General features: G+C 43.0%; 1 protein-coding gene across 3 annotated transcripts in view; it reads right to left on the reverse strand.

Annotated features, from left to right (window-relative positions):
* Positions 1-13,798: 13,798 nt before the first annotated feature.
* Positions 13,799-27,954, reverse strand: part of LOC146358460 (prolyl endopeptidase FAP-like) — a 95,833-nt gene continuing 81,677 nt past the window's right edge. For all 3 annotated transcript variants that reach the window (XM_084811775.1, XM_084811782.1, XM_084811790.1), the window contains 5 exons: positions 21,520-21,619; positions 18,056-18,120; positions 15,795-15,867; positions 15,426-15,499; positions 13,799-14,157 (listed from right to left, as the gene is read on the reverse strand). In XM_084811775.1, the coding sequence (XP_084667901.1) occupies positions 14,059-14,157; positions 15,426-15,499; positions 15,795-15,867; positions 18,056-18,120; positions 21,520-21,619 (411 nt within the window). In that variant the 3' untranslated portion in view covers positions 13,799-14,058. The remainder of the gene's footprint in view (positions 14,158-15,425; positions 15,500-15,794; positions 15,868-18,055; positions 18,121-21,519; positions 21,620-27,954) is intronic.

A 27,954-nucleotide genomic window follows, 5' to 3' on the forward strand; every position in this document is an offset into this window, starting at 1 on the left:
ACAAGTCTGTCTTGCACAGCCTCATATATACTGTTCAGCTCCGATAAGCACTTATGAGACTGCATCATTGCTGACAGTTTCCTTACTCAATCTGGAAAAAAACAAACAAGCGAACAAATTCTGTTGTTTGCCATTCTTTGCATTTGACCTTTTTTTTTTTTTTACAACTGATTTCACACATTTGTTCTATTTACTCTATGACATCAATGTTGACATAGGCCCCTAATGGTGGCACAAAGGCAGTGAGGTGTCACTGTCAAAAGAAGTTACCCATCATGGTGACATTGGATAGTTCCTTGCAGAAGTTATCTGCCATGGAACTATCCGCCCTTGGAGTCAAGTATCAAGGGAGAAATATGTTGCTTGTTAATTGTTATATTTTAAAAATGGTATATTTCATATAATTTAATCACAAAAATACTAGGGACATGATCCAGCCAAAATTCAGTACTTTTGAATCTCATTCATTTATGAAAAAGCTCATTCAGAGAGCTTTGGCTATTTATTAAAAGCTCATTCAGAGAGCTTCGGCTATTGGGCGGTATAGAAATGAAATAAATAAATAAAAATTCATTTTAATGAGAGAGGTTTAAATATGTGCTTAACTCCACCATGGAAATCGATATTATTTAAAAGTGCTGAACTTTGGCTGGATTGTGTACTTGCTTTTTAATATAAACATGTAAATGTAAGATGGACTTGAAAGGACATGTTCTTGACTCAGGTGTTGGGTAAATCTCCCCCCATCTACAGTTGGAAGCCCCTAAAGTAATCATCTAACAGGGTGATCCTATGCATATTTAACCAGAAGAGTCCCCATTGGGTTCAGTAGCCTTACCCTCAGGAAAGCATGCATAGTTCTTTTCACACCTGGGACTCATAGGAAGAGACTCACTTTTCATTTTTCACCATATATGACCATCTTCTGCCTCTCTCTTTCTCCTACTCTCTCTCTCTATCAGTCTTTTTATTTGACTTAAAAAGGAAAACATTGGTGGCACTCCTGATGCATATCATTTTAGGTTGGTTGTGTCCCAATAATTGAAAATCAGTGCCTGGGGACTCTGTTACAGTAATAGAGTAAGCTCTTTTGAGCACAGTGGGACTTACTTCTGAGTAGACATGCCTAGGATTACTCTGCAGCAGGTGTATTTACCATACTATGACTGTATACCAGATTAAACTAATTCATAGCGCTGAAATTGCCCCTGTAAAGGGTCATGTCGTGCACATTCATGCATCAAGGTGGTAAATAGTTGCACAGGTGGTACCATCTAATCTGGACCTTTACGGAGATAACTTTGCTTACCCACACACTGCTTACTTTTTTTCAACAGTATGCTTCACTACCCATCCACGCCTGTTAGCAAATATGTCAAAATGGCAACACCAGCAGCTCAGGATGTTAAGAATGGGGCAGGAAGACAGCAAGCACAAATGACCTGCACTTCCTGTTCTTCATATATCTTTGTAATGTTCATTGTTTCATTTTGACATCCCACCTGTGATCACATGTGCCACCTGTCCATGCATTGGGTGGCTGCATGTCTAACTGTAAAGGCAGATATGATGGTCGTATCTAATACATTACCAAGGTATAAGTGATGCCACTTATGCATCAGCCAAAAAGAGCAAATGCATCACCAATAAAGAAGACAAAAGAGGACACCATTTTGCATAAAATTTCCATATGCTCATTTACATATATAGATGCAAATTTAGAAATAATTGCTATAACTGAAATAGAAATACAATACATTGCACCATCATGGGAAAAGCTGTGGCCAGGTGACCTGCGTGCCTGCTCAGCAGGGATGGGCAACTTCAAGGACCTGGCTGCTCTCCCTTCTTATTATGGTTCTTTCTCTTTAAACCAGACATGAGGACTGTCCTCTGAAGCCCTTCAAATAGAGGACTGTCCTCTACAAAGTAGGACACAGGACCACTCTACCAAGATACCCTGAGAACAAGAAGCAAAAGACATTGCAGCTTAGCAGCTTCAGGGTAGCTATTAAATGTGATTTTTTGAATTTACAGCGTTTTCAAATGTAGCTAATGGCACAATCCTATGCATGTTTAGACAGGAAAAAGTCCTACAACTTCCAGCATTCCCCTTCCAGCCATGCTTTCTGTCTAAACATGCATAGGATTGTGCCTGAAGTGTAGTAGCTGTCTCTGATAGCAGCAATTTCTTCTATAAATAGAAGGACGTGTCCTTGAGAAGAGAAGACTGAGGGGAGATAGGATAGCGCTCTTCAAGTACCTGAAAGGTTGTCACAGAGAGGAAGGCCAGGATCAGGACACGGAATAATGGGCTCAAGTTACAGGAAGCCAGATTCCGGCTGAAAATCAGGAAAAACTTCCTGACCATTAGAGCAGTACGACAATGGAACCAATTACGTAGGGAGGTGGTGGGCTCTCCCACACTGGAGGCATTCAAGATGAAGCTGGACAGCCATCTGTCAAGGATGCTCTGACTTGGATTCTTGCATTGAGCAGGGGGTTGAACTTGATGGTCTTATAGGCCCCTTCCAACCCTACTATTCTATGATTCCCTTAAAATAATTCTTTAGGCCTAACTGAGACTACTTGCTGTTTCAGTCTAACACATATCTAGGCATCAGTGATGTAGGCAGTCCATGAAACACATGAAGCAGTATTTATAAAATGTTGGAACGGAAGGGCAACTTTAACCAGGGCTGCCACAAAAATGAAGAGCCTCTTAACACTAGAGATCTGTTTTGCGGCCTGGACTGACTCCAACAGGTTAGCTGATTATTTTATATATGTGTTAATTAAAATGTTCCATGTTGCTCCATGACTCAAAGTTGTGTTCAGCAAAAAATTGAAAAACACTAAAAATGTTACAAATAAATATCATTAACCCAGCAAAATGCCATTACAATTTAAACAGCCATAAGAATGAACTACTCAATCAAAAGGTTTGTTATTTTGTCTGTATTATTACATGATAATGACCTATTATTTCATTATACCCTATTCAGGGAGGACGTTCCACTGTTTTAGGGGAAATTGCCCTGAAAGCCTGACTCCTCACCAACACTGTCCACACCAGTCACAAGGATGGAACAGGAACTAAATCCTGCTGACTGACTAGACTAGTCGGTGAGTGGGATCGTTTGGTACAGAAGATGACTGGGTGGTGGTTACATTTTACTTCAACACTGGCTGTGGGCCAGCATCTTCCACAGCGCCTGAGAACAGCAGGCTCACTTTAGGGACGCAAGGCAGGCTGTGTGCCACACACAGGTCCGTCCTCCAGCACCTTGCTGCCGCTTGCTCCCCCCTCCTCCTGCCACCCGTTCGCTCATCCCACTCACACAGCAGTGTCACCCAAGCAGAGCAATGCGCACACACAATGGCTGATAGAGTGTGTGGACTGTTGGTTGCCTCTCTGCCTGCTCACTTGGTCGGGGGCCTTTCCCAACGGTGCTGACTGTGACATTTTAAAAATTCATTATTACGTTTATATCCCACCTTCCTTCCTCTTGCAATGAACTCAAGGCGGCTTACATGGTCCCCCTCTTCCCCATTTTATCCTCACAACAACCCTGTGAGGTAGGTTACGCTGAGAGTCAGTGACTGGCCCAAAGTCACCCAGTGAGCTTCATGGCTGAGTGGGGACTAGAACATGGATCTCCCGAGTCCCAGTCCAACACTCTAGCCACTACACCACACTGGCTCTCTATTGGGAGAAAGTGATGAGGTAGTTGACTCAGGCTAGCAACTAACAAGTATTGCCACCTCCGGAGTGCTGCCTCAGGAGGATGGGAAGGTGGGGAGGGGGCTGCCAACCTCACCTCCCAGCATCCACTGTCTGAGGCAGCACCTCACTCTGCCTAATGGTAGAGCCCAGCCTTCCAAATTCCTCAGGATTCCCCAGAAGTAATATTGGTTTCAAAATGGAAATCAAACAAGGGGGTGTCTCCACGAGTAATTTACTGTGAGGTTGCTGCGTTTGGAGGCCATCAGAGGCGTTTGGAGGCCATCAGATATGGAGGCCATATCTGGCCATCAGAGTTCTGAGCTACCTCATGGCATTCACTTCACCTTGCCTACCACTAAACTCTGGTGGCCATCCCCAAAAGTACAGGTGTGCTCTGGGCAGCCTCTAACTTAAAAAAAAAGTCACACATTAAAGCGAAAATAGTGCTTTTGCCTGGCAATACCTACACCCCCCATCTCACAATTGTGCGATAGTGAGATAGGGGCTATAGGACTTACTGGCAAATGCGAGATAGTGAGATAGGGCTATGGGACATGCTGGCAAATGCATGATAGTGAGATAGAGGAGGGAAAGAAATAAAAACAAAATTGGCAGAATCGGGCATAGGTTGGGGTAGCAGGTATCTCCTAAGAAGTAACTCCCATTGTGGTCAATGAGGCTTATTCCCTAAATATCGATGCTGTGTTTCTTTACTGTTTACTTTGTTACTGTAAGGAAGTAATTAACGCGAAGCTTCGAAGCTTCGCATTATGGGAGTTTCAGTGGAAGGAGACAGGGGGGTAGAGCCTGGACTGGGGGGAAGCCTCTCTTATTGGTTGAGCAGCCCCTGCCAGTCTGATGATGTTCTCTCCAACTGCACCCCCCCACCTCCACTCAGAAGTATGTTCCTGTGAAGGGTTTTGGAATAGTGCTGTGCACTCGTTCATGAAGCTCTGCATGGACCAAAGCTGGTTCCTTGAAAAATCCGGGCAAGCCACCATTCGCTTCTCCTTCTGTTGTCGTGGAGACACCCCCCAGGAAGAAGTGCATCTTTTCAGTCTCTCTGAGAACCCTCCTTCCTTGTAAGTCTGTCAGCAGAGATGCAGTCCCATAGTTAGACAGCAGATGGCATACAATGTGCAATTTCTTTCACATGGCTCTTAAGTATTTTCAAGAATGGATCCCAACTGAGTCTTAGAAGGGTTATTCCAGACAATTAAAACACACGCTGAGAGAAAATTTCTTTTCATTTGCTTTCACTAGGTCCAATCTAGCACAAATAACCAAGAATTCCATGGCATTTTAAAGATAAACACATTTATTGAGCCTTTTGTGGGCGAGAGCCCACTTTGTCAGATGTATGATGATGACATTCACCCAGGAGGATGACCAAGGGCGAAGGAGAATGGGGTTCTTGCCACTTTTCATAGTTGTGTGTGGAAAGGGAATTTCACCTCAGCCATAAAACTTGCTAGGTAAGCTTGAGGCAAATCATTATCCCTCAGCTTCACCACTCACCCACCTTTCATCTACAATACAGGTAGAAGAACACGGACATACTTTTGTTTGTTTGTTTAACAGTATTTATGAATCGCTTACATTAAAATAAGTGTCTAACCAATATAGAAAACAATACAGTCTGAGATCATAATTAAATACTGTATATTATTACTGTGTGCAGAACACAAGATTTTCTTCCTGGGAATGCTTGTTGGAAAAAGTAGGTGCTGAAAACCCAGGAGTCGCTCTCAATACTTTTCAGGGCTATTGTAAAAATTATGAAAAGATAATGTATTTGGAGCACTTGGAATCCACAAAAGCACTCTATCAGCTATTCAGTCATCCATCACTTCCTTCCCTCCCACACACAAAATTCCTGTGCCTCTTCCTGTGCCAAAATTCCCCTCCCTCTTTGGGAAGCTTCCGGAGAGTGAGCTGCACTAACAGGAAGGACTGTGAATGCCCACTAGTGCATATAGACAAAAGACTGCACAAACTCTTATTATTGTCATTCATGTTATTGTTATGTGCTTCCTATCAGGATTGTGCGAGTAGGTCTGTCAGTTGGGGTCATCCTGAGGAAATACCTGGCCTTGACATAAGAGTGTTAATAATAGCTCATAATATTCAAGTGACATGTCTTCATGGAAGCTAAGATAGCCCAAGAAGGCTGGGTGATGACTGAAGGGTGATAGCTGAAGTCATGCTTATTCTCACATCTGTGAAGGGTGCAAAGGAAAATGACTTGTATTCCTGCATTGAGCAGGGGGTTGGACTCGATGGCCTTGTAGGCCCCTTCCAACCCTACTGTTCTATGATTCTATGAAAATGGCAGTGTTATAGACAGAGACAGAACGACCCAGAGATCTGTGTTTGGATCTTAGGGTGTTGGCTGTCTCCCTAGAGATACGGCAGTGGATTTAGCTGTCTATTGGATAGTTTAAGCTGCCTGCCACCACCTATACTCAATCTGTATATTTATAAATAATTGCAAGTATTGCAAAATGCCAATAAGCCATTTGTGATGTCCTTACAAAGGAAACCAAACCTGTGTAACAGCTGTACCCCAGAACTTCTCACCGCTCAGAGAAGTGGGATGAATGTGATGACTTCTTGTTGTTGTTCTTTCTCCTCCTCCAACAACAACAACAAAGGTGAAATAAAGCTGATTAAAAAAATCCACAAAGGCATAGATGAGTTTAGATTTCATAAAGGAGGGCATGGTAACCTACCTATATAAAGGGAGTTTCAATACATAGATTTTTTTTTCTCCAGAAAGCCACATACCAAGGGTGTTACATGACCAAGAACAATGCAAAAGCAATGTACTCCATGCCTTGTTGTTGTTGTTGTTGTTCAGTCGTTCAGTTGTGTCCGACTCTTCGTGACCCCATGGACCACAGCACGCCAGGCCCTCCTGTCCTGACTCCATGCCTACCACATAATAAAATGAATTTCAATCTCTCAGGCATAGAGTATGGATTCTGATTAACTTTCATAAAATAAAGGGTAATCATGTTTCCAGGGATACCATACCTATAACAGGCATTTTAATCATCATCATTATCATTTTTACTTCTGGTAGAGCAAGGATGGAGAACGTGTAGCCCTCCAGTTGTGCATCTCCATTATCCCACCATTCTTCACCATTGGCTACGCTGGCTCGGGCTGGTGGAAACTGCAGTTTAGCAACATCTGAAGTGCCACTCGTTCCCATCCCTGAGTTAGAGCATATCTTTGGAAGTACTGTCAAAATTGTCTCTAAATTTTCTTTGGGTATAAAGCATAAAGAGGGGGAGCACTAGAATTATCCATAGAGTTATAGCTTAATAATTTGGGTTTTAAAAATGATTTTTGGATATTTTGAAAATATTAATAGAGTAATATTCTGTTTCAAGCATGCCCTGCAAACTGGACATGTATCAGCAGTGTACATGTAAAAAGACACTAAGAACAGCTAGGGAGTACAGCATTTCCACACAACAAGCAAGAGATCCCATCTTTAATAGCACAGGGTTGGTTGAGGAGTCCTTTGTTTCTGGGAGTAGGAACTAGACATGAATAAATCAGCAGAGAGGCCAGCTATCATGATGAACTGTGGACCTTGATTTACTTGATGGTGTCACAAGAAATGTTTCCCAAACTGTCTTGCCTGCTCTTTAGGCAATGGTCTCAGGGCCAAAAGAGACATTACTTTAAATGTGTGTCCAGCAGCTACATCTCTTCCCCCCTTTTTACTCTAGAGTAGGTGCAGGTAATGCCAGGTGATATGACTGTCACAGATGGAGTAGCAGACAACAAAGCAAAACAAACAAACAAACAAGTAAGTAGGTCCACTCGAAAAGGCAACATATTGGTTCACAGGAATGAATGGTCTGTCAGCAGCAAACGACAAAAGATAAATGGCTTAGCTTAGAAGCAAGCAGGAAACACGAAGTCATATTTAGGTATGGATGAATCTGTCAGTTTTGGTTTCTGTCAGTTTCTGTCAGTTTCTCATTTTTCCAGTCTTATGTTTGGTTCATCTTGACCTTTGAGAATTTCTCTGGTCCTGAGTTCGGTTTGTCCCTAACTGTGAAAATGTTTAATAATTTTTTCATCAAAATTCATAAGCATTATTATGTACATTTCTCCTAATAAATGCATTATTTCTATGTATTTTTGCCTAATGTACACTTTTTGGCAAGCGATTTTCCTAATATATTTATGAATGTTATTTTCTATAATATATGCATGTTTGTATGCACTTTCTAATTGGCGCAATCGGTTGCAAAATTGTGAGAAGCGTGAGTTTTGAAGGATGGAGTTTCAGCTTGAATAATGGTCTGAACGTGTAAAATTAGGTAAGATCTCATTAAAATGCAAACTGAACAAATTTCTCCCCCATCCTTTATAATATTACACCAGTTTACAGACAATCCTTAGTTCATTGCCACCACTCAACTATGCTAGTGGACGAAATAGTTGATTATCTTCACATTTTAGCTAATGAGCTTGGTCTATAGTCGTGCATGCTCCTCAGCCACCTAGCTTCAATGCAAGTGGTAGGAATCCTGCTCTGGAGATGCATGATTGCCAAATTTCAGTTTACGCAAGCAGAGGACTTGGCCCCAAAAGTACTTCTGGCTGTAATTTGAGAAAATGTCACTTCTAATTGAAAATAATACACAATGCCACTACAATACAAGAGGAGTCATTCAGCTTAAGTACCAGCTATTAAAACAATTCTGCAAAATGTACTAAACATCTGCACCCTGTAATTGCAACTTGTTTGGCACTCCGGGTGGGTGGGGGAAACAGAGATAAAATTGCAATAAAGATGTTATTTGTGCTTCTCTTGATGACAAATCATGAAATCTCCTAATATCTTAGCTGACTGAGAATGCTTTTCCACAGTCGGTATTGACTCAGTTTGATACAACGTGTAGATAAAATTATCACACTGGCAATGCAAGTATGTTTATTCAGAAGTAAGTCTCACTGAATGTAACAGGACTTACATCCACAAAAGTGTGCATAGGATTGCAGCCTTAAAAATCTGACGTAATGTCACAAACCTGCCCAACGTTTGGCTAAGATGATCTTTCTGTGAGTCTGTTCTTGAGACAGCTTTCTGTTGGGATGCTGAAAGCTTGATTTCATCAAAAGCATAACAAGAGAACACTGAGAAGTGGGATAATCTCCATTGTTCAGTCATGATGTCCCCTTCTTTGTTGACTATTCTCTTGGTCTGAACTTCAGTCCAGTCATCATCTGACTTCACTTTCCTATATACTAAAAATATTTGTAAAGATCCTGACTCCAGCTGCAGAGAAAGTCTAGGTCAGCTTTGCCCAACCTGATGCCCTACCTAAGTTTGGACTACAACTCCCATCACCCCTGACCGTCAGCCATGCTGGTTGGGGTTCATGGGAGTTGTAGTCTGAAACATTTGGAGGGCATTGGGTTGGGGGAGATTGGTGTAGGTGGGCTGACTTAGAGTGTAGATGTGTAACTTAATGCTACAGTATTGAGAAGAGGTATATTCGCTAAATGTCTACCTTCTGCCCAAGTATGAAAATTCAGGAACCAATCGTTGAGACAGGAATTAAAGCCCTCACAAAGTGATATACAGACAATTAATAAAACATAAGAGAATAATACAAATATAAAATCACTATTCTTAAAATATACACACACACACTGCAAAAGTGCACAGTAGTAAAAATCCACAGGACAGCAATGAATGAAACGCAGATGGAAATGTAAAAAAAGTCTTCAATGTTTTCTTAAAAGCTGGTTATGATAAACCTCAGAGAGTGAGCATTAGGAGAAGGCAAATTCCATAAATGTGGGATCACCACTGAGAATGCCCTGCTATTGGTACCCACCAATCTAACATCTCTTAATATTAGCTTGGGAGCAGGGCCACAGACACTGATCTCAACGCACAGGCAGGCTCAGACAGGTGGAGCTGGTCCTTCAGACAGCCAGGTACCAACCTGTATAGGGCTGTGAAGGCTGAAGCTAGTGCTTTAAATTAGGCCTGGAAACCAATAGGCAGCCACCGTAACTGCTGAATACGTGCAACATGTTTCATTTGCCCAGCTCCCACAAGCAATCTTGCTGCGCTATTCTGTACTAATTGAAGTGTCCGAACCATCTTCAAGGCAGCCTCACATCCAGCACGTTGCAGTAATCCAGCCTGGAGGTAATCAGAGTATGAGCCATTGAGGCTTTCTCCAGAGAGGGCCATGGTTGGCGAAGGAGCCAGTTAAAAGCACCCCTGGTCACTGATGCCACTTCAGGCTCCATCGAGAGTGCAGGAGCACCCCCAAACTGCACACCTGACTCTTGGGAGGGAGAGCAACCCCATCCAAGACAGGCTGCATCCCTCCATCCAAATCAACAGGCACCCCAGCCCATGGATCTCTGCCTTGTCAGGATTTTGCTTCAGCTTGTTTGCCCTCATTCATTCCAAACACTTTCAAAATTTCCAGACACTTTCAGAACTTCCGTCACTGAACTCATAGAGATAGGAAATATATACAATGACACACCCTGCTGTATGGAAATGGCACTTCTGAGTTCCTTTAGATCTTAATTTTTCCTCCCCCGGAGTGAAAGTGAGACCTTTCCATAGAAAACAATGGAGAAATCCAGGATTTCAGCATAGGAGCAGCATGCCCCCCTTCTTCCAAAATAAAGAAACAGATAAGGGAGCAATCCTATGGACGCTAGGCAGTGGCTAGATGGCCATAGGATACCCTGTTTTACAGGAACCGACCTCCCCCCGCTTCCGAGCTGCCTCGGATGCAGCGCGGAAGAGCCCATCCTCCGCATTCAAGAGGAGTGTGGAGCAGCCAAAAAGGGGTGTGGCTGGGGGTGTTCTGGGACGGGGAGGGCGGAAATGCCTGTACGACACATCCAATGTGTCGTACAGCAGCCTCCTCCCCTGCTCCATCCTCCCACAGCTAGACAGCCGCAATCGGCTATCTAGCCAAAAATGCAGGACAGGAGGATCATGGAGGGAACGATCCCCTTTGTGCTTCTCCTGCTTTGGATAGGTGGTTGCCTCTGAGTTCGGAGGCGGCCACCTATCTGGATAGGATTGCACCCTAAATAAATAAAAATGTAGCACCAAGGGCAGAGATTCATGATCTTCCTAACTCAGGTATTATTTTTTGTGTGAAAAACGTGGTTTTTAAGGCATTCACAATTTAAAATGGCTGGGTCTCCAGATGTTTTGTGGCCCTCCAGATGTTTTGGCCAGCAACTCCCATCACTCAGGCCAATGATGAGTAGCCAAGTCATGGGGGTTTTAGGCCAAGAACATCTGGAAGGCTACTAATTGCCCACCTTTGACCTAAAATGAAATTCCAACTGTGCATTTGGAGGTTCCTGCCTAGACAAGACTTCCCAGGTATTTCAAGGGAAGCAAAAAATTTTTTTAAAATAAAACTAAACAAACCTCAGGAGGTTTCTGCACCAACAACTGTGGCTAAAATAGTTAAATCATTCTAATGGATCAGAAGCCTGGGTCTATTAATTCATCATCCCCCTTGTTTGCAAAGTTACTGTACTGGTGGGAGTGGCGTTGCTGGCAGTCTACTTACAGAGCCGCTATAATCACCCCTTTAATTAGTTCTGTTCCATCTTATATTTGCTTATTTTAATGTTAACTTTCTCAGAGCTATAATTTTTCCCCCTGTACCAATTAGAGCAGCTGAATTCTAATTACATTACCAACAAAAAGCTCATTAGCGTCTCTTAATTGGCAGTGTTTCCAAAAATCCATTGCTGAATTTAATATTTCTGAAGAGTTCCTATCAAAGTTTAATTTAATCATCAAAAACAGCTTGGCAGAGGCATTTACATAAAAGATGTGTCTGTTGTCTCTGAAAAATCTTCTCATGGTAGGAAAATCAAAATGGCTCAAACAAAACAAAGGCTATAGCTTTAGCACAACAGGTTAACTTCCACTTCTACGGTTTTATCTCACTAGACAATCCTTTGTTTAATCACTATTTCTTATGCCAAATTATTCATTTTGTCCTCCTTTAAAGTCCCAACCAGCTCTTTTACTTCTATGAACGGCCCTACTACTGACTGAATTATGTCTTTGATTTTTGTTTTTGTTTCTGTGGTGTCCTTACATAGGGGTAGGCAACCTGGTGCCCTTGAAATGTCTGGGACTACAACTCCTAGCACCCCAGCCAGCATGGGCAATTGTCAGGAATTATGGCAGTTGTAGTCCAGAACATTTGGAGGACACTAGCCCTAGGTTAAGGTTTATGTACACTACATCGTATAGATATGTATAACGTGTATAACCTCCAGGTTAGATTACTGCAACCCACTTTACATGGGGCTGCCTTTGAAGACAGTTCAGAAGATGTGGCACAAAATGTGGCGCAAAATGTGGCAGCCAAACCAATACTGGGAGCAAGAATGTCTGAGCACATAACACCAATTTTGGCCCACTTGCACTGGCTGCCTGTATGTTTCCGAGCCCAATTCAAGATGCTGATTTTGACCTATAAGCACCTTGGCTCAGGACAACAGTACGTGATGGAGCATCTCTCCAGTTATGAACCCATCTATACACTATGATCAACATCTGAGGCCCTTTTCTGGGTGCCTCCTCCAAGGGACATTTGAAGGATGTCAACAAAGGTGGAGGCCTTTTCAGTGGTGGTCCTCCAACTTTGCAACGCTGTCCCCAGTGAAACCTACCTGGCACCAACATTGTCATCTTTTCAGTGCCAGAACAAGACTTTCCTCTATTCTCAGGCATTTGAAGGCATATCATGGGTGTTTAATGTATTAGTTGTTTTGGTTATGATCCATACTGTTAATTTCATTGTTTTATTGTGTTTTGGTATTGTTGATGGAAATTGTTTTTAGCTGTTTTATATTTTGCATGTTTTAATCATTTTGTTGTAAATCGCCTTGGGTCTTTTTTGAAAGAAAGGCAACTAAGAAATTCAGTTCACAACAACAACAAAAATAATAACAATAATAATAGTATACTGGTCTTTATATCAGTTAAAGCGTGATGACGTCTCCCCAAACATTTTGGGAATTGTAGCATGGTGAGTATGATGAGAATTCTATGTTGGAGATCCTTAGTTCTCCTCACAGAACAACAGTTACGAAAATTGCCATGGTAGAGGGAACGACCTGGTTCACGCAATCACTGCTGCCTACCATGGTTTGCTTAAGCCACAGTGAGCCACGGCATGTGCTGGGCGCTTTTTAAACATTCAAGCTGCAGCCAGGGCTTGTGTCACCCAAACCCAGGGAGCTTAGGTTGTGTGAGGGTTAAACAACCCTCACATAACCCAGCAGATCATGGGTTATGCAAGAGTTATTTAAACTAGCCTGCTGACTCAGGTATTCTGGAGGACACTATGTTCTTGCCAGTGGTGAAAGAAGATTCTATGGCCAGTCCACTCAGCTTCTGGGCATGGACTGTAGTGGGGACGCCATCTTGTCCTTCACCTCAGCAAATTGTTCAGGGCCCTGATAATTCTAGGCCAAAGCATGATGCTAAGCCCTGTCTCTCTTCTGAGTCAACAAGAGCTACAAGTCAAAGAGTTACACGATTAGCAGAATCATATGGTGCCTGTACTAGTTCAGACTGCAAATACGAAATCACACTTTGCTCCCACCGTATAAAAATATTCCTTGCATGTAAAAAAAAACACGCACAGGGAGAATTGCAAGGTAATACTAAGCTAGAACCCTCATCTTGGATTAGCTAGTTTTCTGTGCATGAGAATTGTTTTATAGTATATTTGCTCAGTACCCGCCCCCTGCAGTTTGAAGTAGGTACAATCCAACAGGAATTAAACCATGCACTTCTGCTGATTGTGTAGCTCACTTCTTAGTTCCTTGGCCTGGAAGCAAAATCCTCTGGATCCATTATATTAGGTCCTCCTCAATGTATCGTCTTGCTAGTTTGAGTACTCACCCACAAGGCTCCCATGATCTATTATTGTGTCCTAGGATTTTCCCTTGTCCCAAAAGGGATGCATCTAACTAGATGAAGCTAGATTTGACATTTGATGGGTGAAAGAAGCAAAATGTGCAGCCTTTAAAATACAAGTTTTATTTTATTCATTTGTTTCATAACAAATAAATGTACCCGAAAACAAACTGTCATATTATCTGCTAATGCACAAGTGTCAATAAGAGACTGTAAACATCAAGCCTTCTTTAATTCTCAATTTCTTATTCTTCCTTCAGAATAGAATATACTTAATCTGTGCAGCAAATTTGGCTTTATGGCAAAGCACGCATTGCTCTCATTGAGTTGTAGGCATATGGAGGAGGAAACACTCGCCTTCTTAAGGCAGAGAAAAACACTGTTTGAGGAAATGGGTCATATGAATATAGAGGTGCTTAAGAGAAAGACCTGGAATTCCATGGTTCTGGTCAGTGTACCACTAAAAAGGAAGAGAAACATTAATACATCTTAATCCTGAAGTTAATGATCTGGATCCAAAATACCCATGTAAGTAGTTCTGTGAACCTAACGGGGAGATTTTGACTTGTATATCTCAAACAGGAGCCCTATCTCCCAACCCATCCTACCCACCCCCCATGCATGCACACACGCACATGCAAATGCTGTACAGCAAATCACATTTGAGAAGAGTTTCAAAAGCAGATTGTGATGTGTTGGTGCTGGATCTTATGTTCAAAGAACATAACAGAAAAAGCAAAAAATCCTGCAGCGAATGTGAATAAAATATCCATGATTTTCCATTCTGCAGTGAAAATGGCATATGTGGAAAAGTGTCCTGAACAGGCGGCAGGGTTGAAATTCCAAAGATCCAAGTTGGGGTGAACTGACTTGGTTCTCAAGGTATTGTGAAATTATGACAATTGTGATCAGCATTAGGCTGTGCATTTGAATGGGGAACAAACAATGCAGCAATTAAACCATGTCATCTTTAAAACTGACAGAATGGCCCCCAACTGTCTCCAGGAGGGTTTTCTTCTATTGCATTTTGATAGTGGCATCATAATACAGATTTCCTAGTCATAACTAGCTTCATAGCAACCTTGGCATTTGTGGGCATGCACTCAGCCTTATGCTTTTTGTCCCCTACACTGAGGAGCTAAGAAATTATGAGCCACTCCTCACCCATGCCCCACTCCCTCTGCCGTCCCATATCTAGACTATGGTTTGCAGCCTTTATGAGTATCCCTCCAACTGTAATCTCCCTTTTGTCCCCCAGTGTCTAGGGTTTACCCAGGCTTGCCCATAACCTATTTTCAGTTTCACATCTTTATGCCCGGAGGATGTGTGAGTAATACTAAATAGTGGCCCTCTGAGCATGCGCAGAGTGACTTTCCCTCTACAGTGCAAACCATATATATCTCAGACCTAAGAGAAAAGTTTTCAGGGCATTGAGGATTCTTTAGGAGAAGCACTCTCTCTGTCTCCCAAACAAAAATTTAATGAGGAAAGACTATTGGAGGGATGTCAGAGTTGTACCCATTTAATATTTTCAATACAATTTAAATTTTAAAAGTGGCCTATCTCAGCCCTGGTACCTGAAATCCTGTAGGACTTACAGTGTAAGAGCCTGGAAGTTTCTGCAAACTATGTGCTTTGCTGCTGAGCTACAGTCCCCCATAAGTCTCAGCTGTAGCATGGAGTTGTTATTGGGACCATACATTAATGCTTAAATAGATTAATATCTACCATTGCTTGGAAATCCACTTGTGCATTGACTAAGGCTTTGGAGATCTGTGCTGAGTTCTGAAAATGTACGTTATCTGAAACAATTAAAAAAAGCGGGGGAAATTAAAAAAGTGAAATTAATAGAACGCAAGTGACTGATAAAAACACTACCTGGCAAATACCAGAAAGCACGCAGTTGTCGTGCATTAGACTGATGTCATGAGTTATCAAGCTATACAGGCAGACACGATCAACAATGAGTCAGCAGGATGGAAAATGGAAATGCATCTAAAAGTACTGACCCTAATCACAGTCACAGAAAAATGCTTAATGTTTTTTAAACAAAACGATTTTCTTGCAGGATCTGTACTGGCTTTTGATAAAACTCACCATCTGCTGTTCCATGGATGAGAAGGTAATCCACATTATGGAAGTTCTTAGCCCTTGCCATCACTGTCGAATTCTGTAAAGGAGGGAAAACAATTAACAATTCAGTGGTTGCCAAACTCAAAAGGATGGGGGTGCCTTTCTTCATTATCAGCTGCCCTGTAGGATTGTGGCAATAATCAGCATCAACTAGGCAGTAAGAAATGAACTAAGCAGTTCTTCTGTCCTTTCAGGAAACGACTCTTAAATCATGGGCTTTGTGAGTCTGGCAAAGAGCTTCCTGCACATGTCTGCTGGAGACACCCTGGAGCAAGGGCTGAGGTGGTAGGAACTGGAGTTCAGAACCAATGACAGGAGGTACACATTTACGAAGAAATTCTGTTGTGAAACCCCTGCAAAAAAGAGATTTTGAATGACTACTGCCTTAGGGCTACCTAAGACCAAAGACTCCAATATTTACCCAGAGGATGGCTTAAAAATGCATGGCACAGTTCTGCTGAAACCAAGCAGGTCTGAACCAGTTAGCGTTTTGATGGAAAGTTGCCTGGGAATCATAAGCAAGCTGCTCTAAGCTCTTCAGGATAAGTGCAGTAGCAAGGGCATAAGTGTAATCAAGAAAGAAATTATCCTTGAGTTAATGTAATTTCCAGCTTGGTCCAGCAGTGAGTTGTGTTGTGTTACATAATGGGCAACAGTGACAAGGTGCAACGCTTGTTGGACTGAACCACTTCAGATAGTAAGTGGTGGTGGAGTGTCTTACATTTAAATTTGACCTGCACAAGCATCCACGTGCTCACCCCAAAATAGGCTTTCTCATTTGCATCTACTGAGTGCAAAATGCTCATGGTCCCTCAAAAGTGGCCACCTTCCCACTTTCTGTATCCCCCCCAGGGCCCCAAATATCTGGGGCAGGAGAAGGAGGAAGTGGGTGCTTCAGTTCCCTTGCAGACTGTCCATTTCTGCTTGGGAAAGGTTTAGGACTATAGGTCCCAGCATCCTCGGTAGGCACATGACACTACCTTGGTCAATCTACTGGAGAGAAGCCCTTCAACATTTTGAGGGCCATCTTCCCAGCAGAAATTGATGTGACTAGCATAATTTTCGTGCCAGTGATGATGGGATTTGTAGTAGTCCCAGTTCCTTCCACAGCAGGAATAGATGCTTGGTCAGGGAGCTAGTGCTCACTGGTGATATTTTTCCTGCTGCTGAAGGCAAGTCAGTGCGTCATTCAGGGGTAAGGGAAGGGGGTGGTCGGATGGTTGAGGTGTAAGTTGAGCATTCCTGCTGTACTCACACATACTCACGAGGAGAGAAATAGCGGCTTGCAAAATGACATCGCTAGTTCTCCTACACAACACACACACACACTAGCATGTCAGGAAGAAGTATTTGTATCCTAGTCTTGTCCAACTTTCTATGGGCCAAACTAGTACTTGGCCAAACTATTCAGCCAAGCCTTTGGGGGCACTTTTGGGATATTTGTGTGAAAACCCTCCCTGAAGACTGTATTAATTTGAGGGTGGAAGAGCACATTTGGATGGAAGGTAGACTTACCTTTTGAATAGATGACACAGTTGTTGTTTTAAATACTCAGAAAAGCTAAGCCGCTGTTCCAAGCACTTTGAAAATGTGAGCTAGAATGCCCCATGGGAACAATGCTATGTGTCATCCCCAGGGGCAATTTTCTGGGCCCACCCCAACCCAAAAGTTCTGCAACTTTTCATCTTTCCTCCCAAATCACTGATATTCTCCTCCCCACCACACATACACATACACCTTCACAGGGGACAAATAGACCCGCAAAGGTGAGACAGGAAATTCTGCTCAGCTCTAGGCCAAACTACCTGTGATACTCAATTGTGTGTAGTTTGTCTCCAAAACTTATTTTCTTTTAAAAATGGAGCTCTGGAGGCTGAATCCAAAGTGGAAGATTGGTGCATGGGGATTTTCCTTCTCTGTTGCTTATTCTGATAAAAACTGTCAGGATATTAATGTGGAGATGGAAATTTTACTGCCAATGCTGCCTTAAGAGGGAGCCGTATCCAGGAAACCATTTTGAGCGCCCTACAACACTGCCAGAAATTATGCTCTTCTCTTCTCCCAACTACCCTCAAATGTGTGTTTGAGATCATGTCTCATGGAAGAAGCAGCAGCAGGGGGTGGATGGGGGCAGGACAGCACTGAGCCTTGGAGATAAAGGCAGGGGAGCGGGGTGAGCTAAATTGGTGAGAGGGGAAAAATAGGAAGGTGTACACAATTCTTACTCTGTAGTGCTCAAGATTGTCTGATTCTGTTGGAAGGCCCATAAATCGTTCTGTGTAGATGGATGCTGTAATATACAATAAATGTTGGTGACACAATATATACAAATACATGTTTATATATAACAGCAAATATCATTTGGGTATGTGCAGTTATATTTACTTATTGCTGTGCATTCAGAAGAATAATTTTCCATAATCTGGATAATGGATTTTAAAGCTTTATGTCTGTCCAGAACTTGCTTTTCTGACTTGTGACCCACAGGAGCACCAGACAAATAAAATGACCCACTAGCTACATATGGTAGTTCACCAGCTATATACGGTAGCACTGGGAGCCAGCCCACCATTAAGTAGAGTGAGGCAGTTGCTTTGGGCAGCTGATTTGGGGTGTGTGGTGTTATGAAAAGGCAGCAAATTGTTACTTACCAAATTCCTTATGATTGTATTTTTACTGCCAGGGAGGGGGAGACATGCCAAAATAAGTTGATCAGCCTTGGGTACTATGCACCTTGGGTTGTGAGGCTGGGGGGCAGGGGGCATAGCCATTTGCCATTCTGCCTCAGGCAGCAAAACGTCTGGGTCACCCAACCCTGGTGGGTTCAAGGCCTTGTGCACAATACATGGCTGCTAGCTTGGTGGTCACAATTTGGGCAGGCCTGGCCCAGACTAAAAGCACAACTCAGCCAAAGTTAAACATTTGAAAATCCCATTGGAAAGAAATCAAGTATATGCTTATCTCTTCCCTTGGCATAATCAGAACTTAATAGCGCTTAACTTTGGCAGCATCGTGTCATAGGTTTTTTATTTACAGTGTGTGTTTGCATGTGAATTTGCTTCACTTCTGGGAATACTTGCTTCAGAAAAATTTGGGGACAAAATCAACAGTAGCTGGAGCCAGTCATGGGAGGAGACTGGTGGAGCTCCACTCATAAATGTTAAGACTGGCTGTATTTTAAACCATGAATATCAACCAAAATAAACTCTCTTCAGCTTGTAAAAGGGCCACAGATGACCATGTTATTCAGCCAGGCCACTTTTTTTTCCCCAAAAGGAAGTAAAATCTGTTAACCACTTCTTCCATTTAACATAATTCATGTCTTGTATCCATACTTCAGGAAAATGGCTGATGGGATAATTTTTTAAAACAGATCTTGAAATACATGGATTTCAAGATGGTTTATGTGCACCAAAGAAACCTTTACGTGTAAATATGGATTGGAGTCTTACTTCTGAAGATCTAAAGCAGATACAGAATATAATTGCCCTGGTCTAACCAGGTGCAAACCACATGTAGAAATGGGTTTCTGTGTGGATCATCTTTATCACACACATAGGTGGCCGGTGATCTGTGCTGTCAGTGCAACAGCATCCTGTCAGAGCTAAAAGCACCGATCATCTTCCTTTATTCTATGTACTGTGGAGGGGTGAGTGTAAATGGGTGTAAACTACATATGATTTTCTTCAGCAACTGTTCCAAATTAAAATTATTCCCTGTCATTCCCCGTGGATCTCAGTTTCTCTTATCTCCCATATACTCCTCCCTTTCAAATGAGACAGACCTATTCCTCTTTCCCATCTGTTATTCTATTCTTCTGTTGTTTTATAACCAAGCCAGGGTATCTGACCTAGTATGGCTAGAAATTTCCTAGATCAGGGGTAGGCCACCTAGTGGACTCTAGACTTTTTGGACTATAACTCCCATAATCTCTGACCATTGGCCATGCTGGCTGTGACTGATGGTGGTTGTAGTGCAAAACATCTGGAGGGCACCAGGTTTCCTACCCCGTCCAAGATAAACAGTGGCTTTTTTTTGCTGATGCAGGACTGAGTTTATGCATTTACACTCAAATAGTATCGATATACAATTTGTCATTTTCATTCTTTATTGTGATTACAGAATTTTGGCTTTACAATTTCAGCAAACATGATTAACCCTTAAGGATGTACGTATGATAAATTTGTTTCAGTTCAGTTTTTATCAGGATTTGACCCAGTTCACACCTTCCCTACTGAGCACAGACTCAGATGCAATCTGCAACCAAAGTCCATACATTTCTAAGCTTGCAAAGTGATTCGCCAACCCTCCAAAAATGTATTTGACAGAATGCCTACGTTTCAAAATGAGCACATTTCAAAAATGTGCACAAATATGCTTCAATCATGGAAGAAGAAAGCATGCATTTCAAAGATGTGCACAACTGATGTGAACATTTGGAAAAAACGCAGAGGAATATGCACGGATTTTCATGTGAAAAGAAAAAAACAAAGCTCGCACTCCGATACAGACTCGAGTTGGAAACGAGCTTTGAGATAGAATTTGTAGAACTTCGGTGAGATGGTGTTTTGCTGATTTGCACTTCCCTATTAACCCTGCCCATGGTCCAGCTATCCCCATTGTCTTCTAGACACTGAAAAGCCATTCATTTCCACACCCTTGAAAAGCCACAAAGTCTCTGCCCCAAAGTCTAAATAAGGGGAGGGCAACCTCTGGCCTGCAGGCCTAATCCAGCTCATGGATCTGGCCTGTGGCCTAATCTGGCCTAATCTGGCCTGTGGAGCCCCTCCCCAAGCTCCACTCCCTGGCTTAAGGGCTTGGAGCAAGGAATCCCTAGGGGATTCCCTTGCATACCACTTGCTCTCCTGCAAGCCTCAGCTAGTCTCTTCCCATGCTGTTTACAGCCCAGTTGGGATGAGAGTGGCATGAAAAGGAGGTGTCTGACTTGGCTGGGGCTTGCAGGATTCACTCCTGCAAGCCCCGGAAGAGTCCCTTTCTTCTTGCAGAAAAGGGCATGGAGCTTTGTGCCTCTCTCTGCATGGAGAAAAAAGTGGGTGGGGCAGTGCCTGATGACATCACGGGAGGGGCTTTGGGGTGGGGCCCAGCCCCCTTGGCATCATCTGTCCGACTGGCTTTGTTTGGGGGAGGCAATCCAGCCCCTGGACCAAAAGAGGTTGCCTGTCCCTGGTTTATATGGATTGGCTGATATATTTCTTTCAGTAGCCTTGCTTATTATTGGAGGACCTAAGAGCACCCTGAATGAGGCAGTGGCGAACATTTAGTTGACTAGCACAACTAAGTGCTGTTCATCATCCCCATTGGGACAGCAAGCGGCTGTCAAAGGGACTCAGCCAACACCCAGAGGTTCCTTTGAAGAGTTTCTTCTTCTTATCCTTTTTCTTATTTTTATTGTATTTATGTGCTTTGGAGAGGTAATATCAACAATATCTCAAACCACTGCAAACCGATCCCTGTATTGGAGTAAGATGACTTCGGCAAAGGGAATTGTGCTTTATTTAAAACGTGTTTCTTTTAAAACCTGCATTTTGAAGAATTTATTTCTAGGCGAGGTTGATGCCTCTTGTAAATTTTGCAAGTGACTGAGCTCCTTGCAGTGACCCCATTTCTAAAATAATTCATTATTTGTGCCCTGCTTTCAAGGATTGGTGTTTACACATTGTTACCATACCGTAATATTCCCAGCTGGAAACAGGAGCCACTGCTATTCCACACTGAAACACTCCAGTACCAGACCCAAGTGCCATCGAGGCTACGTATCCACCATAGGACTAGAAAGAAGGAAGAGGGAAGTTAATCCTCTGGTGTGAAGAATTTGCTTTTTTAAGAATCCAAATGGTAAAATACAGAAGGCAATGGGGATATTTGCTTTGGCAGCCAAGGGAACAGAGCAAGCCACAGTTTCTCCTGAATAAGTTCTGAATAATTATCTATCAGACACATGAGAAATGGGACTTCCAGCCACTTTTCATTTACACAGTAACTTTCTTTATGAGTTTGATTCATAGGTAGAGCCTCCCACCACGCCATCCCACCACATCATCTTCTGTGATGAAGTTTCTTTTCAGAGCAGTGGAAGGCAAGATTTCACTAACAGAAAGAGGCTGCAAGACGTTTTTCTCCCCCTCTCATAATATTAGAACACAGAATCATCTGGTAGGAGAATAAGGACAGACAAAAAGAAGTACTTCTTCACACAGTGCGAAGTGAAATGCAGAATTCGCTTCCACAAGATATAGGGATGGCCACAAGCTTCGATGACTTTAAAAGGGGATTAAACAAATACATGGGGGATAAAGCTAACAACGGCTACTAGTCATGATGATGATATATTTCCTCCAGTATCAGAGCCAGTATGTCTCTGAACACTGAATTGCTGAGCAACATGAGCGGTAGGGTGCTATTGCACTCATGTCCTCCTATAGGCTTCCCATAGGCATCTGGAGAGGATCTACACTAGAGCCCCTTTCATGCGGAGGCACCATTGTGTCTGTATTTCTTCAAAATACAATAACTGTTCTGGGGAAACACACTAATGACTACAGCACAGCATCCATCGTATTTATAACACGATCGAGTGCCATACACAAAGGCATAGTGTTCTAATTATGGGAGAAGTAGGAGGAGTTTGAAAGGTCACATATGTTCTATGGTTTGTGTTTGTAGCACAAGCACATGACACAAACCTCAGCATAGTGCTGCAATTGCAGTGGAAATGGGAGGGCATGCTATCATTTCAGTTTTCTTTTTCCTTTCTTTTCTTATTTTAGTCCACTGTTTTCATGTGCACCTTCGATAAAGGTAGATAAAAATAGCCACACACACACGTACGTCATGGAGGAGGAAGAGGAGCAAGACATGGGGTGGGGGGAAAGGTGAGGAGGTCATGGTGATGTTTTGGTGTTTGTTTGTTTTCCTGCCAGCAAATTCCATAAAAAATCAGTGTGAGGAAAGAGCAGGGTGCAAAAGGAGGAGGAGGAGGAGGAGGAGGTCATTGGGTGGGGGGAGAAGGTGGGAGAAAATTTTACAAAAGAGGATTTAAAGATTTAAAGCCACTCCTATCACTAAGAATTATAATACCGCTAGGTTGGAACATTACTAACACACCCAGTATTGTCACACTGTGCTAGCTTAGTCCAGCCTTCCCCGACCTGGTACCATCCAGATGTGTTGGACTACAGTGCCCATCACTCCTGACCAGCATGGGGGACTGTCTGGGGATGAAGGGAATTGTAGTGCAACACATCTAGAGAGCACCAGATTAGGAAAGGTTGCTCTATTCACTGATAATTTAATGCAGGATAGGAACCTGGATTGGTCCCCCAAGACCAATCCAGGAGACCAGATGATGTCAGGGACTGGGGCTGCACCCACCCCAAGCCCTGCCCTGTCCCCTGGTATGATCACCGCCCCATCATCTATTTTTTTTCTTTTTTGTGCACAGACTCTCCCTCTACAAAGAGAAAGGGACTTGGCCAGTTCTTGAAGGAGCCCCTTCTCCTTCAGCATAGGTGGGTCACAAGCTGGCTTTGCCTGCTGCTCATAATTCCCACTGGGATATCAAGGCAGTCAAAGAGACTCAGCCAACACCTAGAGAACTGCTCTTCCAGGTGCCAGCTGAGTCCTAAGCTGGCTTCACTCCTCCCATGCCTTCCCCAACTGGGGAAGGCAAGGGAGGAGCAAAGCAGCCTCAGAAGTGGCCTTGAGGAGCACTCCTCAAGGCTGCAACTGAGTCCTGAACTGGTTTCACTCCCCCTCCCCTTCCCTGATCAGAGAAGGCAATAAAGGAACAAAGCCGACTAAGCTGTGGCCTCAAAATTCCAGGTTCCCCACCCCTGGTTTAACATGACTAATTATGGCAGAGTGTGGGTGTGGCTGTGCATACAGGATGTTCTAGAGACGTACGAGAATTTCATTCCTGTTCACAAATCATGCAGACAGGAACACTATTCTCAGGAAATTTTTGAAATTTCCCAGACTTTGCATTTGCATTCGAAAATGTGCATTTGCTTAAGTACACACATGCATACACCACCACCACCACCCACACACATATTTTCATGCTTTAGCCTATATGGGAAAATGCGCATTTTCAATTCGGAAAAGTGCGCACCTTAAAAAATATGCATTTTTCCCAATTGAAAATGTGCATTTTCCCTGCTCTGGTTGCAAAATTTGCCCTGGCTGCAAGTAAGTTAAGAGCTAGGCACCAAAACCGTCCATAATGCATCCCCATGCAGGCCTGAGATGCGTTCTCCCTGTATAAATTTCATTCTCCTTTATATGTGTCGGCCTAATATCCTGTTGGGAGTTTTTGAGTCATATCAATGTGATCTTGCATTTTTATAGTCCTTTTACTCTTGCATTTCTGTTTACTATTTTTACCATATTTTACCTCACTATTTTTATGGTATTCCATTTTAGCTTATCCTCCTATTTGTATTTTATTTTAAATATATCAAATTGTGATGGCTTATCGCTTTTAGCAATAAAGATCATTCATTCATTCATTCATTCATTCATTCATTTTTCCTGACTGAAAAAAAGACGCTCATGTTTGAGAATGTGAACAAGGCAAACTGAACTTTGAGGAGGAATTTGAAGAACCTCAACGAGCTCAAACATCACATGTTCGCATCCCTAGGATATTCACCCAAATGCACGTTCCATTGAAAAGAATGCAGTGCAGATGGATAACATCTGCATTCGGATGCAACTGAATACAGCTGGATTGAGGTGAGGCCTGGTTGCCTTCGTAACATTGATTCTTTCCCTCTGACACTTCCTGCTGTATAAACACTTACACACTTTTTCTCGAAGGGGCATGGAAATATTCTGAAAGGGGCAGTGCTTTCATTGGTTTGTGAAAAGCACCACACACCCTTTGCTCAGCACCACCATGAATCACTGCAGCTCTCCAGGATGCTTCCAGTCCAGCAAAACGTACTGAACAAAACATTCTGAGATGGAGAACAACAATTCTTTCTGCCTCTGAGGGATAATTCAAACTGCAATGAACATAGTTTCTCTGTCCAGTCTTCTCTGAAGACTGCCACCTTCCAAAGGCAGAGTAGATAAATTTCCAGCCATCAAGGAGCATTAATGTTCTTTTGTTAAACTGCCTGACCACTCATTAGTTGCCTGTTGTTCCATTCACAGTAATCAAGGCAGGCAAACTAGTAGACAGACAGACAGCTATGAGAGATTTTTAAATTTCCATAGTGATTTTTGCAACTCTTAGAGAATATTTGGGATTAGGAGCTAACATTAGACCACTTCTGGTGCATATATTATTAAATCATCATCATCATCATCATCATCATTTAAAAAATAGCAATCAAGTTAGTGCCTCCATGTAGAAATGTTATGGGGGGATTAGCCACTCACAAAACCTTTCCAGTGCTAGGCATCTGTGAACAGGATCCGTCAGAAATCTAGGATCCTGCTTACAGATTCATACAGGAAACACTGCAACATCCACATAATGGTTCAATGTGGAGGTACTCACATAAACATTTTAAAAAGCTTATTCTTGAGCATAGAACATCATGTCAGAAGCAGCTCATTGGCTTTTGGAAATTATGGCAAACAGTATCTGCTATTCCCAGACGTATTTCCTTTGAACTGGGACATTCCATTTAGCTATCATGGTTAAGAATTCTTGATATATTTATAATATGTCTAATCCCTGCCAGAACCACTGAGAAAAGGAAAAGAAACACTGCACAAAAAACTCTGGATGAGAGACAGTTCCCAGTTCTAATCACTGTTGGGCAACAGAGAGCATCTTGACCTAAAGAAGCCAGGAAATTGCGGATTTATTATTATTATTATTTTATTGGAGTTTTCAATGTGTTTATAATAACATCAGGCAACACATTATAACCCATCCCATCCAGCTGTTGTGAGTATTAGAGCAAAAAATATTTATTGTGATCCGAAAAGGCTTTGCAACTCTGGGTTAATGTACCACTTTACTTTGTTTAAAATGAACTTTCTGAAATTCATGCTACTTAAACAGCATCCTTATCACATGACTGGACAGAATGTTGCCTATGATGTCCTAGAAATATTAAGAGAAAGGATGAAAATATGAGTTATATTCACTTTCATATTAAGCTTGATTTAATATGAAAATATTAAATCTCTCATCTCTGCCTTTTTCACCAGCTCTCATCTCTGCCTTTTTTACCCTGTCCTCTACAGCTAGCTCTTTTCCCTTAACTTAGACTTTTGCTAATCAGTATTTACTAATCATTGTAAACAAGTCAGATTAGATATTTGTTCACCTCTCCATGCAGCTGTTACATTCCTGTCTCTGGAAGAGTAAAGTAAGTCATTTATTATTATATTATTATTATTTAATTTATTAATTGCCCATCTGGCTGGTCACCCAGCCACTCTGGGCGATGTACAACATACAATAAAACAATAAAATTCTACAATAAAAACGTTTTCTAAAATACCCTAACCCACCCCAAATGCCTGCCTGAACAGCCACGTTTTTAATGCACGACGGAAGCTCATTAAAGAGGGGGCATGACGGAGTTCCCTAGGGAGGGAGTTCCACAGAGTGGGGGCCACTACAGAAAAGGCCCTCTCCCTCGTCCCCACCAGTCTAGCTGTCCTGGCTGATGGGACAGAGAGAAGGCCATCCGAGGCTGATCTTGTTAAGCGGCCTGTCTGGTGCTGCTGGAGGTGCTCCTTAAGATAGGCTGGGCTGGAACCATATAGGGTTTTAAAGGTCAAAACCAACACCTTGAATTTGGCCCGGAAAACAATTGGTAACCAGTGCAACTCCTGCAGCACTGGAGTGATGTGATCTCGCTGGCAGCTGCCTTTAATCAGGCGAGCCGCCGCGTTCTGTACCAGCTGCAGCTTCCGAACCGTCTTCAAGGGTAACCCCACGTAGAGTGCATTACGGTAGTCGAAACGAGAGGAGACCAGGGCATGTACTACCGATGGGAGCAGATGGTCGGGAAGGAAGGGGCGCAGCCACCGTATCAGATGGAGTTGATACAGCGCTGTCCGGCTCACAGCTGACACCTGAGCCTCCATGGACAGCTGGGAGTCCAAAATGACCCCCAGGCTGCAGACCTGGTCTTTCAAGGGTAGCCGTACCCCATTCAACACCAGGTCAACATCCCCTAGCCTCCTCTTGTCTCCCAACAAAAGTACCTCGGTCTTGTCAGGGTTCAGCTTTAGCCTATTCCTCCCCATCCAGCCACTCACCATCTCCAGACATTTGGACAGAGATTCTACGGCCAACCTTGGTGAAGATTTGAATGAGAGGTAGAGCTGCGTGTCATCCGCATATTGATGACACTGCACCCCAAACCTCCTGATGATAGCCCCCAGCGGCTTCACATAGATGTTAAATAGCATCGGGGAGAGGATGGAACCCTGTGGCACCCCACAAGTGAGTGGCCACGGGTCCGAAACCTCCTCTCCCAGTGCTACCCTCTGGTACCTGCCGGAGAGGAAGGACTGGAACCACCGCAATACGGTGTCTCCAATGCCCAACCCCTCCAGGCAGTCCAGGAGGATACCGTGGTCAACGGTATCAAAAGCCGCTGAGAGGTCGAGGAGAACAAGGAAGGAGCATTCGCCCCTATCCAGAGCCCTCTTCATATCATCTACCAAGGCGACCAAGGCCGTTTCTGTCCCATGCCCAAGCCTGAAGTCCGACTGAAATGGGTCTAGATAATCAGTTTCTTCCAAGTGTGCCTTCAACTGCACCGCCACCACCCGCTCAATCACCTTGCCCAAAAATGACAGATTTGAGACTGGGCGAAAGTTGTTCAGAACTTGAGGATCCAAGGAGGCCTTCTTTAAGAGCGGTCTTATCACTGCCTCCTTGAGGGCTGATGGCATCACTCCCTCCTCAAGGGAGGCGTTCACCACCGCCCTGATCCCCTCACCCAGTCTCTCTCTGCAGCCCATAATGAGCCAGAATTTAAAAGAGCTTAGCGGGAGGAATTTGGTTCAGCTAGTCTTGCTAATATTTTATAGGTGCTTCCAGATAGAGGGCTCCTGATGTTAAAAAACAAAAGGCATTGTGCAGCTATTCCATCTTTTCTTCTTTAACAATTTATTTCTGGTAAAA

This window comes from Heloderma suspectum, chromosome 1 (genome assembly GCF_057233095.1).
Source record: "Heloderma suspectum isolate Gila_16-S chromosome 1, 16-S_ref, whole genome shotgun sequence".
Taxonomy (NCBI): domain Eukaryota; kingdom Metazoa; phylum Chordata; class Lepidosauria; order Squamata; family Helodermatidae; genus Heloderma; species Heloderma suspectum.